We start from the raw sequence: 19658 nt of genomic DNA on the forward strand, positions 1-19658 counted from the left end.
GAGGACAGTTCTCTGCTTATATCTAACATTTTTGAACTTGAAATTTTATAGAAAAGAACACCCACCTTGATGCAGGAAATTCTAGCAAAGTCCACAGGCGCATCATCAGTGCTAATGCAATATTATCACCATTCCCAAGCCAATCACTGTGGCCTGGGGGATGACATATACCATTGGGCTTAATTCACATACCCACACCTGAGCTGAGGAGTGCTGTCAATCCTGTTCAAATCTTATGAACACTAAGTGAGAGAGAGACTGGATCCTCGGTGGGCATATGTATGCTACCTGGGAAAAATCAGAGTCTGCAGAAACCACAGCTCTTATATCCCTTTAGTGGCCTCAAAATGTCTTCAATTCAGTGAGTTCTCTTGATTATAATAAACTAAAAGCATATTATGAATAAAATGTCCTAAAAGCATTAATTCATTAAGACTGAAATAATCCTAAGGACTAAAAATAGAATCCTGTTGTTCATAGGTGATAGAAAAACAACTTAGTTTTAAAACATATTTTTTCTATTATTGTTCCTCGAGTTTTTAAAGTTATTGGTCCATTTAGTTATTATTATTTGAATTACTGAGCAATGTCTTCTATATTGTTATGTAAAAGATTAAGATTGTAGCCAAAATATAGAACTACCATTTTTTAATTGAAGTATAGTTGATTTACTATGTTGTGCTAATTTCTGCTGTATAGTAAAATGATTCAGTTTTACATATATATACATTGTTTTTAAAATTCTTCACCATTAGTGTTTACCAGAAGATATTGAATAGATGTACTTGTGATATACAGTAGGACCTTATTGTTTATCCATTCTATATATAATGGTTTGAATCTGCTAACCCCAAACTCTCAATCCATCTTTCCTCTACCCACTTCCCCCTTGACAACTACAAGTCTGTTCTCGGTGCCTGTGAGTCTGTGTCTTTTGTAGATAGGTTCATTTATGCCATATTTTACATTCTACATATAAGTGACATGTTATGGTCTTTGTCTTTCAGATTATTTCACTTAGTAGATAATATCTAAGTTTATCCATGTTGCTGCATTATGTACATGTACTACATCTTTTTTAAAATTAAAAAAAATTATACTGGAATATAGTTGATTTACAATGTTGTGTTAGTTTCAGGTGTACAGCAAAGTGATTCAGTTATACATATATCCATTATTTTTCAAATTCTTTTACCATTTAGATTATTGAGTAGAGTTACCTGTGCTAATGGTAGGTCCCTATCAGTTATCTTACTAATGTGTATATGAGAATCCCAGACTCAGTTTATCCATCCCTGTCATGTTTCCCCTTTGCTAACCATAAAAGTCTGTTTCTTCTGCCCATTTTTCAATTGGGTTGTTTGGGATTTTTTGTTGTTGAGTTGTATGAGCTGTTTGTATATTTTCGAAATTAAACTCTTCCTAGTTGCATCACTTGCAAATATTTTCTCCCATTCTGTAGGCTTTTTGTCAAACCTTGTACATTTGATTAGGCCCCGTTTGTTGATTTTTGCTTTCATTTCTATTACCTCGGGAGAATGACCTAAGAAAACATTGGTCCAGTTTGTCAAAGAATATTGGCTATGTTCTCTTCTAGGGAGAACTGCAAATTTTATAAAATGGTTTTCCCATATTTTACTAGAATGTTGCTTCCAATGTTTCGTTTTCATTTCAAATCCTGGGTCTTTTCATTTTTTCATGTATTAGTTTGAAAGCAGATTGGATACACAGGTAAAGTGTCATTTGAAATAATAGTATTAATGAGTAAAAATAGTATTAATGAGTAAATTCAGCAATCCTGTACAGAAATATTAACAAGTGACTACCTTACTTAAAAGAACACAGAATCAAGGAACATAGAACAATGAAGGAAACTAATTTCTTTTCTGCTTGTGACTATGATTTAGAATTAATTTGTTAAGCAGGATTTATTCAGATTTTTACATATTCTATACTACTTCATCCTCTGGAACTTTATAATGTAAGTATGCCCAACTTATTACTATTTTATGGGATCAGATTTATCTGGCATAACATTTTTATGGACAGGTGATACAATATCAAAACCAGTTAGTAAAAATACATCTGGGACAATGAATTTCCTGCAAGCAAGCAGTAACACATTGACAGCCTTTTTCAGAGACTACCTTATTTGAATAAGTTGTTAATCATTTCTTGTACCAACAATTATTATTTATTAGCATCTATTAAAAAATGTGACCACACCGAAAAGCAATCAAGATTGACAAAGCCAGAGAGATTTATTTACTTGCCTTCAAGCATTTCTGTCTATAATTTTGCAAAAATTTCCCATTATTCTTTGAGTCTCAATAGGTATTTAATATCTTTATTTTTAAAATATTAAATGGACTCATATGTTTGTGGGGAAATTCCCACATCAGAGAAAGATTCAGTGAGATGCAGAAGTATAAACTGTGAATCTAGCATTATACCAAGTTTTGAACAATATTCAAGGGCTTGTGATTCCATTCAAGCATATGGAATCATTTAAGATATTCTGAAGAAGTACAACTCAGTTACCAAAAACATAGTAAGTGCCTAGCAGGTGATAATTGCCAAGACAGGCACTAAAAGTCACAGAAGTGAGTAAAACATAGGGATTATCTTTAGAAAGTCATGGCACCTGCTAAATGACAGAGTAACATAAGGATTGGAATAGAAAGATGAGCCACTGGGTGTGACTGACCAATTTGTACATTTCACAAAGTATCCGACAAAGGAAGTGAATGACGGCTGAATTGGGGTCCATGATCCACTTGCTGTGCCCCATAGAAAAAGAGGTACTTTTTATTGCTGAACAAAGACACTGATCCCTTGACCAAGCCATGCATTCTCAGAGCTAGACTTTCCTTCTGATTCACAGAGACACACTTATCTAAGTTAGAAATTAAGCTCTGGAGGACAAAAGTCTTTCTTTTATGAAACAATATATCTCAGTCACCTAGAACAGTACTGGCACGTAGTAAGCACTCAGGAAATATTTGTTGAATGCTGTTGACTAGAATAGTGGATGCCCTGGGCAGATGGTTAGGAATTTAAAAATTTTTCTCCAGACAAGTTTTCCTTATTGTTGTCCTCTACCATCATTTCCCTAAATAACTTTAGATGAAGACAGAGTTCATAGTGAACAATGAGGAAAATTCGTTATTATGGAAATCAATTCTAAAATATTGATAACTGAATTTAAAATATTAAAAACCTCCAGAACTGAATTCAGTTAATTCTTTGGGAATTTTCCTGTTAATGACTGAGCATTAAGGGGATCCTAGAAAGTGAGTAAAGTGAAAGCATTATACTTAAAGTAGCTTTTATCAGTAATAATTGAATGAGGCTAAAATTTACCTCTTAAGTCCTTTCCAAGGTTGACCTTCTTCAGTGTGACAGAACAGAAAGCAGAGATTAATGTGGAAAAACTTGGACACACATTTTCCAGGATTATCTCTCCCCACCCCATAACATTACTTTGCAGGTGAAAAATAAAGCCATATATGAATCAAAGCACTGCTTTTTAAGTTAACGTGTAGTATTTCTTCTTTGGGCAAAATGAATTTTTATTAAATATCTGACAAAATTGTCATTATCATCATCATCTAAATGTGTTCATATGAAAAAGTTATCTCAAATGGGAAATATCTGTATACAAGGATTATACACATTTTGTTTGAAAACAGTTTTTAAACAAATGAACTGGTAATTTTATAAGAAATTGTTCACCTGTTTTCCAGGAGCACATGATTCGAGAGGATGCCAAGGGTCTGACAGCAAGACAGTGTGGTATAATGGAGGTGGTCCTGGCTACCATCAAGGTAAGATTAGAGAGTCCCTGGATATGTACCCTCAGAGAAGTGTACCCCCGATGCGTGTCTGTAGAGCTGTACATCCATAGACATGGTAGACAGTTGTATACAGACATTCTGGGAGTGTGTCAGACTTAGCCCATACTATGTCATTATTATATCCATATTACTTTACCCTTAGAGTTGCTTTCTTTGTATACCTTTATAAAATGGGTAAGAAATCTATGTTGTAACAGATGTTTTCAAAGAAAGACAGATACCTCCAAAGTCCAAAGTCCAGTTAAATATCAATAGATGCTTCAGGGGACTTAGAGTTAATGGAATTTCTGTTTGTGTTTTCAATGCTTGTTGAAATTATTTTGGAAAATCAATTTTCTCTTCTCTCTTAGTAAAGATAATAATTTAGTTTTCTGCTGAAAACCCAACGGCATTGCATTGTGTGCATCAATGTTTCATAGCTAAAGTTTGGCCTAAAAGTTATTGTAGTGTGGGTTAAATATAGGTAGATCTCAAAACATAACATCGGAATTGTTTTCATATGATCCCTTACAGATGTATATACATACATTTTATATTTATATGTGAAGGTTTATTAAAGAGTGAGATATTAATCCATCTTCTAAATTTGGACTGTGTCCAATGTCTGAATGCTTCACAGGAGGAAGCACCTTTTACCAAGGAAGTGTAAGGAGTGTAGCAGAGACCTGTGAGCTACCAGAAGCCATTTTCCAAGCACAGAATAATCTCACTGGATAGAAACAGATATTACAACAGGAGTCATTAAAACAGAGTTCTATATGACACCCCACAGAGCTATTACCTCATGATTTTTGCAGTTTCAGCGTTTAATAAGAGAACATCTTTTGCTGCTTCAGTGGCAAAGAGTTGTGAGGTGACAGAGATGGAGTTTCTAAAGATGTATCCAGAGTATGGGCTGGAAGTATATAAATATTGTGCAAAATCATTTTTAAAAATAGAAAACATGAAAGAAAGGAAAAATACAAAACCAGCTCTTTTTATTTTCATAAATATGTGTAAGAAATGACTGCCCTTTGGAATTATACCAGCACTCATGGCTACAGAGGAAAGTGCTAGGAGAAAAAAATAACTCTGGGGCATACACTAAACAGGTAAAAAAATATGGTTATAGAATCAGAATTCAGCCCTTACTAGATTTTATTAGGTCAATGTATGACTCTAAGAGAACAAGAAAAATGTGTTCTGTGAAAATAGATAATGGCCTTCATTGTACTGACAGACTTGGCCCATGTCTCCTAACTCCAACTTTTCTCTAGTTCTTCTTGATGGGGACAGATGACCACCTCCTACAAGACTAGTTCTGCCCAAACTCTGGGATAATCCCGATACCCAAACAAATCCCTCTGGTCTACATGTTGACATCTCAACTATACCGTCTTCCTGCCCAGATCATTGGTAATACTTTAGTTCAGCCTCAGTGACCAGACACTTGCCTTGCCCTTTAAAAGAAAGACTACTCCCTGGTATCTTGGAGAAGACAATGGCAACCCACTCCAGTACTCTTGCCTGGAAAATCCCATGGATGGAGGAGCCTGGTAGGCTGCAGTCCATGGGGTTGCAAAGAGTCGGACATGACTGAGCGACTTCCCTTTCACTTTTCTCTTTCATGCATTGGAGAAGGAAATGGCAACCCACTCCAGTGTTCTTGCCTGGAGAATCCCAGGGACGGGGGAGCCTGGTGGGCTGCCGTCTATGGGGTCGCACAGAGTTGGACACGACTGAAGTGACTTAGCAGCAGCAGCCTGGTATCTAAGATCCAGTAAGTGGGTCCATGTCATTATCTTGTTTCCCAGGACTGGAGTCTGACCTTGGTCCTTCAGAACCTCGGAACCTGAGGTCAGGTCTTCAGTCTCACTACTCCCCAGATTTTCCTCTGGGGTCTCCAGACTACACCCACTCTACCTGCTTTGAGAGCCTTTTACTCCTGTCCTCTGCCCCTCTGCCAAGAAGGAGAGTCACCTAATATTTCTTCCAATGGCCCTGAAGTCAGTTTGCCACAGCTGGGCTCCCTTTTATCTTTTCTGATTCTGAGATTTACCCTGATTATACTACAAGGCACTGCTTGTAATGGTGACTACAAAGGAATTCAAGAGAAAGAGGACTACTACTTAAAAGAATTGTAGTCTTGAGCTAGTGATTCAGTATTTTCTGGGGGCTCAGCAAGGGAATACTGTCAGGTGGAGACTTCATGGGAAAGACATTCTTATATTGAAGTAGTAAACACTATCCAGGCTAATTCCCAAAGGCTGCCAACAACATGATCCTTAATTCTTCTTTAGGTGAATTTAAGCAAATAAGCTGAACATGAGAAAGTTAAATTGAAGGAAGAGGATGCTATGGAGTTTGTAGACAGTAGCTGAAATACTGTTGTGCATTCTTTCAGTCATCTTTCATATACATACATCCTCTCACCTGATTCTTAGAAACATCCTGGGTGTTAGGTACACCAAGAATGATCATTCACATTTTACAGATGAAAAAGCAGGTTTAAATTGTTTACCTAAGTCCAGAGTCACTTGTACTTGGCAGAGTTGAGAAAAGATGCCAAACTCTAAAATCAGTGCCCTTGCTTCTACGTCTTATTTCACTAAATGTTAACAAGGTGCAGGAAAAGGCAGCAAGCCAAAATGGGTAATATCCCTACAGATAGATTAGTTCTTTCTAAATTAAAATACCATGTTTCAGTTGTTTAGATTATTTTCTAATGATTTAAAATAATATGAACTCATTCAACCTCTATATAGGTACTGATGAAAATATAAACTTAAATACTAAAATTCTAATTAGACTGGGTTATTTTGGCATACCAGTCACAGGTAGTTTCAACTATAAGTCAAAAGTATAGAACATGGCACAAGAAATAGTTACCATGACCTGCTGCAGCTAGCATAGTTGGCCTTGGAGGCATTACATTTACCTGCCAACACTGAGCCAATTCAACAGCTCTGAAACAGCCAACAGCTTAATCAGCATGTGCAAGCTGCTGTAGAGGCCAGTGCAGAAACCCTATTTAAAGCTGAGCTTTGGAGTCTCAAACTTATATCTCAGGCAGATTCAGGACTTACAAGGGAGTCCCTGAAATGTGGGTTTCTTTCCAAGAAAAAATGAAGAGCTTTTTCCACCAGCATGTACTCTTTGACAGTATCGTGAATCTCAAGACTTAATTTTTTATTTTTTTAACTTTGAACCATGCTCTAGTTATTTTCTGATGAAGTTCCAAAAACATAGGGCAAGAAAACTGGCTGGTTGTATTTCTTCCAACATTCTAAATTACCCTGGAACACTTGTTATTTGTACCTAAACATGACATTCTGAAATGTATGGAATCTGAAAAAATCAGCAGAGACACAGAGGTAGAGAATAAACATAATGGATACCAAGTGAGAAAGAGAGGGTGGGATGAATTAGGAGATTGGGATTGACATATATATATATATATTTACACTATTGATAACACATGTAAAATAGATAACTGAAAACCTACTAAATAGCACAGGGAATTCTACTCACTGCTATGTTGTGACCTAAATGGGAAGGAAATCCAAAAAAAGGGGATGTATATGTATATGTCCACTTTGATGGACAGTAGAAACTTACACGACATTGTAAAGCAGTCCAATAAAAATTGAAAATAAACACATGCATTAGGGCCCTCTAGAAATCTGCATTTCTTGGTGTTCAGGAGAGAATGTGGACTAACTATGAATATCTATTCAAATACAGCCTTGAAAAATCCTAGATAACACCATTTCTGATACTCAGGATTCCAGACAAATAACAGGACATGGAATATTATGCCTCTCAGGCTCTTACCCTGACCAAGTCCTCCACAATCCTGGAATCCATTATTCAAGAGTCAGTTTTGGTGGCTGTTTCTTACTTAGCATGTTGTCTTTAATCATTTGTAAGTATCGTTTTTGCATTATTTAAACTTCAGGTGCTCACGGGAGGAACCAAACAACCTATCTAGTTTGGAGTACTGCAATTCAGAAATCATTATTTGAGAGCTTACCGTGTGGAACAAAGATGATAAGCAGTAAAGAGGTGACTGAAAATTAAAGATATCTTGCTCTTAGGAACAGAAACATCCACAATCCATAAAATATGAGAGTTACTGACAAAGTACTGGGAAGTGCAGAGAGGGTGATGAATTCTCTGTGAGTGGCTAGAGGAAAGCTTCCTGGTGAAGGAGGTTTCAGATCATTAAATGGGAAAGCAAGGTGGAAAGTCATCACAGGCTTAGAGAAAAGCTTGGGTGAAATGTGACTGAGGTATGGGGTAGCCTAAAAACTTCAAATAGGCTAATGTAGAAGGATATCAAGATTGGTTGAGAAATAAAGGGAATATATAGAATAGAAGAGACACATTGACTTGGACCCAAAGTGGTGAAGCATAAACACCAAGAATCTGAACTTTAGTTTGCTGGCAAAAGGGAGGAAGTAGCATATTATGATCCAGTATATTACAGAGGACTCCTATTGTCTTAAAAAATAATTTCTTAAATAACTATCAAGTATTTAAAGTAACCTCAGTTGTTAAAAACAAGTGATGATTATATCTAAATTTGCAAAACAGATCATCTGCATGAATTTTCCAGAAGTCTGATACTGGTATTGGAAGGAAAGAGAGTGATGATGGGAAATTTCTACCAAAATGGTACATGTAACCAAAGAAGTAAAATCTCCCAGCAGACTTGTAAAGAAATATTAGCATATTTCCATAAGCCAGTAAATATAGTGTGTGAAAGATCTTCAAATATCTGGCAAATATGAATACTTAGAAGAATATAGCGTTTTTTATTGGGATTATAAAAGGGATGGCTTGTTAACCATGCAGACAGTATCCTGATGTTTTAGTAGTTCTATTTTTTTTTTTTTCTCACAAATCACACTAAGGTCTGAAATGTTCTACTTTTTCTTTTTTTTTGCACTCATGAAGAATACAAGAAATACAAATATCTCTGTTTATTTTTTAAGATAAAGAAAATGATACCTCATACAAAGCTCTTTCAAGCCCCTCATCACTCACCCATATGTTAGTGAAGCAATGTATTCCTTTATGAGGGTGGGAAATCTTCACAAACATCAGAAAGTGGATATAAATGTAAAGAAAATATCTGGAACTACATGAGGAATAGCACTGATAGAGTATCAGAATAGTGGGTGACATTTCTGCTTTATTGACTTTGCCAAAGCCTTTGACTATGTGGATCACCACAAACTGTGGAAAATTCTGAAAGAGATGGGAATACCAGATCACCTGACCTACCTCTTGAGAAACCTGTATACAGGTCAGGAAGCAACAGTTAGAACTGGACATGGAACAACAGACTGCTTCCAAATAGAAAAAGAAGTACGTCAAGGCTGTATATTGTCACCCTGCTTATTTAACTTCTATGCAGAGTACATCATGAGAAACGCTGGGCTGGAAGAAGCACAAGCTGGAATCAAGATTGCCGGGAGAAATATCAATAACCTCAGATATGCAGATGACACCACCCTTATGGCAGAAAGTGAAGAGGAACTAAAAAGCCTCTTGAGGAAAGTGAAAGAGGAGAGTGAAAAGGCTGGCTTAAAGCTCAACATTCAGAAAACTAAGATCATGGCATCCAGTCCTATCACTTCATGGCAAATAGATGGGGAAACAGTGTCAGACTTTATTTTTCTGGGCTCCAAGATCACTGCAGATGGTGACTGCAGCCATGAAATTAAAAGATGCTTACTCCTTGGAAGGAAAGTTGTGACCAACCTAGACAGTATATTAAAAAGCAGGGACATTACTTTGCCAACAAAGGTCCATCTAGTCAAGGCTATGGTTTTTCCAGTGGTCATGTATGGATGTGAGAGTTGGACTATAAAGAAAGCTGAGCACCAAAGAATTGATGCTTTTGAACTGTGGTGTTGGAGAAGACTCTTGAGAGTCCCTTGGACTGCAAGGAGATCCAACCAGTCCATTCCGAAGGAGATCAGTCCTGGATGTTCATTGGAAGGACTGATGTTGAAGCTGAAACTACAATACTTAGGCTACCTGATGTGAAGAGCTGACTCATTTGAAAAAACCCTGATGCTGGGAGGGATTGGGAGCAGGAGGAGAAGGGGATGACAGAGGATGAGATGGACATGGGTTTGGGTGGACTCCGTGGGTTGGTGATGGACAGGGAGGCCTGGTGTGCTGCGGTTCATGGAGTCGCAAAGAGTTGGACATGACTGAGCGACTGAACTGAACTCAAGAGAGAAAGACTAGAGTATACAAGTTACTGTCCTCTCTTGTGGGAGTACTATTAGGACTTAAGAATGTACTGTCAATAAACAAAATGAGTTATCACATATAAAATAATGAAAACACTTCCTATTGTATAGAAAACTCTTCATAAATATAACCATCATACTACCTGTGTGCATGGGTGCTCAGTCACGTCTGACTCTTTGTGATCCTGTAGCCTGCCAGGCTCCTCTGTCCAGGGATTCTCCAGGCAAGAATAATGCAATGGGTTGCCATTTCCTCCTCCAGGGGATCTTTCTGACCCAGGAATTGAACTTGCATCTCCTTTTGCCTGAGAATTGGTTATTTTGAAGGAGCTTCTTTCCACTGGTAAACCCAAGACCTCACATATTCTAGTACAACTAGATTTTTTTTTGTTTTCCTCCTTTCCTAATAAACCACTCATCTCTCTCAATGATGCTATTAAATCTGACTCTTTGCCCCAAGTAACAGTCCAAGTCCTGTCCTCCATGCTTTTGGTTTCCTGTGCATAGCATTTTCACACTACAGGGGCACAAAACCCCTAAGATTTCTGGTGCTTTCTGAGACTCCCCTCTAGGAAGCAGTGCTGTTCTCTTTCTGCAGGAGTTTCTTGATTAAAAGGCAGGGAAGGCCCGTTGAAAATTAAGTAATGATGTGTCAACTTACAAAAAAAAGTCATGTCAGAGATGGAATAGGGTGATACAGATGCTACAGGGCTTGAGGAGGGGACACACATAAAAGTGGGAAGATGTCCATCAGCAGATGAATGGATAAGAAAGCAGTGGTACATATACACAATGGAGTATTACTCAGCCATTAAAAAGAATACATTTGAATCAGTTCTAATGAGGTGGATGAAACTGGAGCCTATTATACAGAGTGAAGTAAGCCAGAAGGAAAAACATAAATACAGTATACTAACGCATATATATGGAATTTAGAAAGATGGTAACAATAACCCTATACGAGACAGCAAAAGAGACACTGATGTATAGAACAGTCTTATGGACTCTGTGGGAGAGGGAGAGGGTGGGAAGATTTGAGAGAATGGCATTGAAACATGTAAAATATCATGTATGAAATGAGATGCCAGTCCAGGTTCGATGCACGATACTGGATTCTTGGGGCTAGAGCACTGGGACAACCCAGAGGGATGGTATGGGGAGGGAGGAGGGAGGAGGGTTCAGGATGGGGAACACATGTATACCTGTGGCGGATTCATTTTGATATTTGGCAAAACTAATACAATTATGTAAAGTTTAAAAATAAAATAAAATTTAAAAAAAATAAATAAAAGTGGGAAGGATTTAGGGGAGTTAGCAACTACCATGAACTCCAGAAATCAGGGAAATATGAAAGAGTGATCACAAAGGACAGATGACAGTTCACTGGCTGGAAAAGAAAGGTAATTGTTTTCTTTGGAGAAGACTTAAACATACTCAGGGAGAAAGAATTTGACCATGAAAAAGCACAAGACCAGAAGGCTGGGAGTCAATGATTAGACCACTCAATGGACTGGACTGGATTTAACTGGAAATTTTCATAGTGAAGCAGTGTAACATTGAGGTTACGGGAAATGTTGGGGTTGCAAGTAGGTATTGAAAATATTAATACATGGCATGCAAAAGTACCATTTCAACAATGGAAATCTTACAGGAATGTGCAGAATGGATTGACTAGTTCAAGACTGTAGTCACAGAGATCAGTTATGGTTATTCAATGCATAAGATGACAAGGACTATCACGAAGAGGGTGATCTTAGGAGTATAAAGTGAAAGATGGCTATGAGTGACACAGAAAGGCCCAGTCATTGGAACTTGGCAACTAAAAAAATGGGGCAGGAACGATGGAGGAGCCAGGGTGACTCAGAGTTTTAGCCAAGTGGTTGAGAAGCTTGGTCCCAAAGAGAAAAATGGCAAATCAGTCAGGAGGGTCATTTTCCTCTTTCCACCTAGAATCTGGGGAATTATTCTCACAATAAAGCTTATGTTATAAGTAGAAAGAACTCTATAGTTCACAAAAATCTTCCAGACAGAGTAATTAATTTCATCTTTACGACACCATAGTCAGGCAAGATGGCTGTTTCTATTCCCATTCTACAGAGGAATTAACCAGTGCTCTGTGAGGTTAAATAACCTATGCAAATCACACTGCATAGCGGAAAGACAGTGTTTTCCAGCATTTTAGAGTAAAGAACAGGTCAAAGAAGTGAAAAGGATTCTAACATTTGAAACTGATAACAGAAACTGACATGTCCCTTTTCCTGCTCACATAGAAACACGTTACCTACGGTGTTGTTGGTCAACTGTGCTGTTCTGCACTGTGCTTAGCCCCTCAGTTGTGTCCGACTCTTGTGACCCTATGGACTGAAACCTGCCAGGCTCCTCTGTGCATGGGGATTCTTCAGGCAAGAATACTGGAGTGGGTTGCCATGCACTCCTCCAGGAGATCTTCCCAAACCAGGGATTGAACCCAAGACTGCCACATTAGAGGCAGATTCTTTACCATCTGAGCCACCGGAAAGCCCAAGAATACTGGAGTGGGTATCCTATCCCTTCTCCAGGGGATCTTCCCAACCCAGGAATCAAACCAGAGTCTCCTGCGTTGCAGGCTGATTCTTTACCAGCTGAGCTACCAGGGGAGCCCTCTGGTCAACTGACCATCCCTTAATATTGGCTATTAAGGCTAATAATGGGACCTTACTAATTCACATGTAGCAGCTTCAGGTTTTAAGATATACTTATTATAAAATGTTTTCTTTATATCAAACCAGTATCTGCTTCCCCAGTGCTTCTAATTATGAATTGGTTCTCCTTCTACCCTTTAAAACTACTATAAAACAGTTCCATTTCCTTTTCTATGTCTTCCCCTTTTCAATGCTTTTCAGACATTAAAGAAAACTATCATGCTGCCCCAAGTTATCTGCAGCTGTTTATTGAATAACATGCCTTCTAGAGCTTACAAAGTTCTGGTCATCTACCTTGAGGAGATTTCCATTTTATATTTCTCATAAAATGGTGATGCCAAGGAACCACCCTCATATTCCAGATATGTTCTAATCAGCAAAGAATGCTGTTGCTCTATCACACCCTTTGTCTTGACCTATCTGTGATATTAATACATGATCAGATTTCATTAGCTTTGATCACTGCCTCATCAATTAATAAATCCTATTAAATTTGAGCACGAGTAAAGCTTTAAAAATTTTACTGATGTTAAGCCATGTCACCCCCATTCTTTACTTTGCAATAAAAATTTTATTGGGAATACAGACCTTTTCCTTTTCTCCTTGTCATCAGGTTGGTATTTGCATAACCATAGAAATCGTTTCCTTTTCTCTGTGAATGAGGAGCCTATGGCATGTGTTATTTATCTGTGTTCACTGAACCACTGAACAGAGGCTTTCGTGCTTAGCTTCCTGCAACTTGTTTTCTCTCCTAACATTGCTACCTTCTAGCCTGAGTTTGTCTTACAACATCTTCTATTATACAATGCACTTAAAAGACAAAGGCATTGTTTCTGCCCTTACAAATCATCTACTGTTCACTTACTGTCCTGCTAAAGCTTTTACTGAATGACTCAAAATGCTCCATGGCTCAAAGGGAACAAATCAGTTCTGGATCATAACCTGAAACTCTACAGAGACCCTCAGGCTTTACTCAGGAACAAGCTCATACCTTATTTATGTTTTCACTATATGATTAGTTCCCCATGTACCGAAGGCCTACAAAATAATGCCTTTTTAATGAAAACATGTCTTCCTATAAAGTTATTAGAGAATTTCAAGACAAATACTATACATAGTTTATGCTCTTATAGCCTAAATCTAGTTCAGCATGTACATAAAGTCTTCTAGGCCCTCAAAAATACCTCAATTAAATTAAGTCCAGTTACATTCTTCTTAGAGTTTCCTAAACAATATTCCGTGGAACACTTGTGTGTCCCTGAGAGTTAGTAGATGTCCTGTGTGATAGGTGTCCTATAGCCTAATAATTTTAAGAACAGGTATGTTAGTGAAAGGTCAAACAGTTTTCCCTACCACCGTGAATCACACAGCCTTTAATGTATTAAAAAGCATTGTGAATCTTTAAGAGTATACGAAATCTCTTAACTTCTCTAGGCTTTCTACTTCCTAAAGGCAACTTGTAACTTTGAGGAAGCACAAGGTTAGTAATGACAATAGAGTGACAGTAGTAAAACAGTATATTTTAAACTATACCAAAGAAATATGAGAACTACAACTGCAGGTTTCCCCCACTATAGGAAAGGAGAGCATTCCTATGAAACCTTTTATTAGCTGAAATGACATAGGCAAGAAGCAATTACCTTAGGACTCATTCTGCTCAGGGATGCACAAAATAAATCGAGATCAAGCACAAATACAGTCCAAAATCATGACAGCTTGATGCTCAGATGCTGGGTGTAATTCCTGGGTTAGGTGCTGGGTGGTACCACTCTCGTGACTCAGGGTATACACTGCCTCTGTAAGACCTCACTGCTGTTTTTACATCTCTTTTTTCACAAAAGTGAAAATCATTTTCATGTCTTTTTTGGTTAGTGAAAACAGTACTAATGTAGGTCATCTACAAAAGTGAAGTGGCATAAAGGCAATTTTCAAAGAATGGGGAATACCTGTACTTCACTTCTTCTCAAGCAGTTCCTCTCAGTTACCTAGTGGGATTTTCCCCTTTCTTTAGTCCATAGTGATAAATTATCTGGTGGCTGCTGAAGTGGAAAATGGCAGTGCTAATAAACAAGACACCATACGTGTCACCTCTTTGAAAGTCTTTATTGATTCCTTCAGCAACAGCATTATTTCCCAGTCCTATTGTCTGTCTTTTTAAATTCTCTTTATTACGCCTCCAACATATCATTGGAGTCATTCACTGACAATAACATTTCCTACTTGATCAGAGTCCCTTTGGGAACAATCTCTAGGCCTCTTTTGCTTCATATCCTTGGCGTAAGTTCTGGTTCTCAACACAGATTTAGTAAATATTTGTTAAGGGAGAAGAGGAAGAGAGAACGGCCAGGAAAGTCACCCCATCACTGATGCTCTTTAGGGTAAGCCACAGGTGATGGCCCTTCCTCACAAATTAGACAGTAATCTATATTAAGGTTGTCACCATGCTACTTTACATACACTGTGAAAGATCATTTATTTTATATGATCACTGAGGAAATCGAAGAGAAAATATTTTTTAAATGCCTAGAGACAAAATGACATTTACTTTGCTATACAGCAGAAACTAGCAACGTTGTAAATCAACTATACTCCAATAAAAATTAATTTAAAAAATAAGAGTATAACTGTGACATTCATGCAGTTATAAAACTTGTCAAACTATTATTTAACTCATCAACTAATGAGACAACCAGTAAGATCTTACAGTTGGCTCAAAGAAGAATTCCAAGAGCTTCACATAAAGACAAGCAATGAGGAAAGCTGAAATAAATTTGAATAGAGGCAAAACAGATCTGGCCACAAAACGGTGATCAGTTGCATCCCACCAGAAATAAATAACTTGCATCTCTTTGGACAGGAGTCATATGCATTATTATCCATTTTCTACAATTTGCAGAGTTTTACATAGCTCAGGTGGCCCTAGTGGTAATGAGTCCAAGGCAAGAGATACAAGAGACTCAGGTGCAGTCCTTCGGTCAGGAAGATCCCCTGGAGGAGGAAATGGCAATCCACTCCAGTACTCTTGCCTGGAAAATTCCATGGACAGAGGAGCCTCGCAGGCGACAGTCCATGGGGCTGCGGAGAGTCAGACACAACTGAGCAACTGAGCACACACATAGCTCCAAGACAGTGAAAAGTGAAGATAACTCAGATAGGTGTCATAGATGGAGCACTCATTAAACATTTTTGCCCGTTTCAAAGTTTTTCACAATTTTTTCTGACAACTACATATAGTCCCAAGACATCATGAAACATCATCTTAGTTGCTGCTCATTACTCTTCCTGTACTTTACTAACTTAAGCCTCCAGCACTTATGCTCAGGTATGATAAGATTGGAGCTTGTCTGGGAAACAATGAGTGGGAGAATGCTTTCCCCTCCTGAGAAGCCACCAAGTCCTGGTTCAGTCTATCCCGCCGCTCTTTGTAAGTAGGGTGTGTTATTTCATCTGATGCTTCCCTGGTTCATTACGGAAACAGAGCTCCAAAGCTCACCCCACCACTCCTCCAGGAAAAGCAGTCAATTCCAGGCAGAACTCCCCTCTCAATACATTCATTAACACTTTTCCACTTAAGTATCATATCACACTTCCTGAAGAAAGGAATTCTGATATCTTTTCATCCCCCAAGGTACCTGAAACAATTCTGGACTCTAACTCCGCAATAATTGCTTTCTATATGTCACAATATCTAATATTTATATAAGATCAAGGTATAGAAAATGTTTAAATATTATATCTTTGTCATCCCTTCAAAAATAAGAAAAGGCTTTCCTCATTTTTCTCTGCCTCCTCTTCATAATCATTGGTGGATTTAGGTGCAATTTGTGTTTTCACAGTGCACTCAGCTACAATGGAATGGGATTGTAAGTGACCATGGGTTTTTCCTTTTGAGGAAGGAGTTTGTGATTGTAGAACACTTTCTTCAATTTATATCCCCATTGCCTACTTTCTCAGGCCTGTGCCCTGAATTTTCTCTATATTATAGTCTCTAAAATTCCAACCAAATGCCTACAAATGCTCAGAATATGTTTCTGCAGACGGAAGAAAACTGAAGTAATTTTGAATTTTCAGTTGACATGTTTTACCTTGGAAATCTTTGAGTAGGCTAGACTGATGACACACAGGAGAGTGTATCAGAATCGTTTGTTGAGCTTTTTCAAAACATGCCATCCTGTGAGAGTCCTATATCCTAGTGAGCTGGGTTGCAGTGCGGGTGAAGTTTAGTGTTAGTACAGGGAAAGACAGACCCATTTATCTAAGCTTAACAAAATACAATACACATGTTATCTATAAATTGCTGGGAAATAACATCCTTAGCTCTATCATATATCTTGAGGTAAATAATCTGCCCTCTGAAGTGAAGTCTGTGCTTAATACTTGCAGCATTAGAAACTCTGACATCCCTCAATGACCATATTTATTGTCAAATATATATCTTCTCTATTATTTAACCTAAAAATAAGGTGATGTTTTGAGTTGTTGAATGTCTGTAGCAAAGAAAAATAAGAAGAAAGAAACTGTTTTATTACATTTCTCAGACACAGTTTAGGGGACGTTGGGTTTCTAAGGGTGGCCTATGTGTGTGTACCACTGTCTGATTAGAGCACAGGGAAGGTGGGAGCAGTGGGCATTTGCCCTAGAATTGCAAATCAGTATCTGGAAAACATGTGACCAGAAGATACTTTATTTGTGAAATCTGACAAACCTGGATATTTTTCTCATGCTCTGGAAACAGAAGTCAACAATCGAGTTGACACATTGTCTTAAACCTAGCATTCTGTAAGCATCCGGCCTCTGCATCTTCATGATCCCATTTAACTAAAGTTTTAAATGAGAGCAACACTTGAAATACTAAGGTAACCTGAACTGCATGGCGATGACGTGGTCATGGCCATACGGTACTGTGTCTTTGTATCTATCTTATGTTAATCATACTGTATTATTCCATCTGGACCTCATGATTATGGCCATAAAATCCCTCATCTAATACTGTTTTTCTAAATGCCTCTGCTTACATTGTTTTTCTTTTCTTTTTAGCAATACTTTCATGCAGGAGGAAATGGCCTGAAAAAGAATTTCTTGGAGAAAAGCCCAGATCTTCAGTCTCTGAGATATGCTCTCAGTCTTTATACCCAAACGACTGATGCCTTGATAAAGAAATTCATAGACACCCAAACCTCACAGAGTAAGTAACACATTGGACATGAACAGAGGTAAACTGAATACAACTCAACTTCAACATAGAAATCACTATAAATAATATCTGTAATTTGACTATAATAAATTAAAGCATCAATAAGAATGGATGATTATGATTTGTAAAAAAATATATTCAATTTTTAGAAACTTATTTTATAAATAATTTCAATAATACTGAGATATGCTTAATACTAAAATTGTATGGAATAATTAACCTTTGCTGTTGGTTTTAATTTCATAAAATTTAGTAAACCCTAGTTGTGAATAACCATAACTGTGATATTCTCAAATTAGTACAAAATAATCAGTGTTTATCGGTCTCAGTAACTTCTAAAGTACGATAATAATTCCTCAGATCCTAACTTCAAATGAAAATAATCTCCTGTTCTTGGGTTTTCAGGAGGGAAATCTCATTTACTCTTAATTTTATAGAAGAAAATTCTAAGTTTTTGAAAAGAGCCAAGTATGTTAGTGGAAACTCAGATCTATTTCATATGTCAAAGTTGCCAACTCATAAGTTTCTAGGATATTACTGTTAAAGAACCTTCTTTCAAGTTGCTTTGTGATTTATTGTATTTTGGTAATTACATGCATTTAAAATCTGGCATTTCTGAGTGATTACTGAAAATGTCACTCTAAGTAAAAAAAAAAATGCAGGCTCAAATTGTAGAACATAATAAATTGCACCCAACTATAATCAAAATAAGGAGGAGGACACAACTTCTTTCATGAGAGATCCTTCCAAAGGAAGCACACAGATTTTTTTTTCTTGATAAAAATCCTTCAGACTTATCTATGTTTCATCATGGATATTTTCACTTTTCCAACTACATTTGAAGATAATACCAAGGTAGGTGCTAGGTAGCTGCTTGACCTATCTAATACTTTGTGCTTTCTGACCTTGTCCAATAAATGCTACAAACACCCCTTTTAATGCAATCTTCAAACCCAGATTACATCTTGGGATGGTTCCAAAAAGGAGAAGAGAGTTGAGTGTAAGGCCTTGTCAAGAAATACATTACTCCTTGAATCATGATCTCTCAAGGTTTTCCAAACTATAAATATGAATGCAATTCTAACACAAGTCATCATAATAGTGTTGTTGCTTTATTCTCAAGAGAATGTGAGTGTTTAAAACCTTAGCTTTACGTTCGTAGGTATACATTATGTGTGTATACATGCAACCCATGTTTCAGCAGAGATGTCAAACCAAAAAACTACATATGAATTTCAACTTTGGTGTATGGAATTTGGTACACATGTTTGTTTTGTATGAATTGTATGGCAACATTAAAAATATATGGGGAGTGGGGGAATAAGAGGATTCATTATCCCAATAATCCCGAACTAGATTAATTGTTTTAGTCTTGGTCTTTTTCTTTTTTACTTCCCTTTTCTGGCTTTTTTTAAGTAACGCAATTTTTTCTGCATAATTGAAATTGGTAAGCTTTAGATATGAAATGACTTTGCCTTTTCTCTGATAGTTACCTTCAAGCATGCTCCATGGAAACTATTTCCATCTCCTCCTCTGTCCCTCCCTTGGCATCCCTCCAGCTGGTACCAGCACACCATGATCAGGTCCACAGAACCTGAGGTATGGGGGGTGTTTGATGTGCCCTCTGCTCCCCTTCCCCATCATCTCCTAGATACCTCTTGCTTCAGGGTATTGGGGG

General features: G+C 37.5%; 2 protein-coding genes across 26 annotated transcripts in view; one reads left to right on the forward strand and one right to left on the reverse strand.

Annotated features, from left to right (window-relative positions):
• Window positions 1-19658, forward strand: part of UNC13C (unc-13 homolog C) — an 839460-nt gene that overhangs the window by 762790 nt on the left and 57012 nt on the right. For all 10 annotated transcript variants that reach the window (XM_086321016.1, XM_086321021.1, XM_086321015.1 and 7 more), the window contains 2 exons: window positions 3747-3827; window positions 17824-17971. In XM_086321016.1, the coding sequence (XP_086177142.1) occupies window positions 3747-3827; window positions 17824-17971 (229 nt within the window). The remainder of the gene's footprint in view (window positions 1-3746; window positions 3828-17823; window positions 17972-19658) is intronic.
• LOC147364479 (uncharacterized) overlaps window positions 1-19658 on the reverse strand; it is a 537088-nt gene that overhangs the window by 124362 nt on the left and 393068 nt on the right. For 2 of the 16 annotated variants that reach the window (XR_015134539.1, XR_015134525.1), the window contains one exon: window positions 14376-15861. The exons of the other annotated variants lie outside the window; for them this stretch is intronic. The gene's annotated coding sequence lies outside the window, so the exon portion shown is untranslated. Of the gene's footprint in view, window positions 1-14375; window positions 15862-19658 lie in introns of those variants that run through there. 16 annotated transcript variants of the gene reach the window in all.

This window comes from Bos grunniens, chromosome 10 (genome assembly GCF_055505025.1).
Source record: "Bos grunniens cultivar Pamir isolate PY7600 chromosome 10, Bosgru_T2T1.0, whole genome shotgun sequence".
NCBI lineage: Eukaryota > Metazoa > Chordata > Mammalia > Artiodactyla > Bovidae > Bos > Bos grunniens.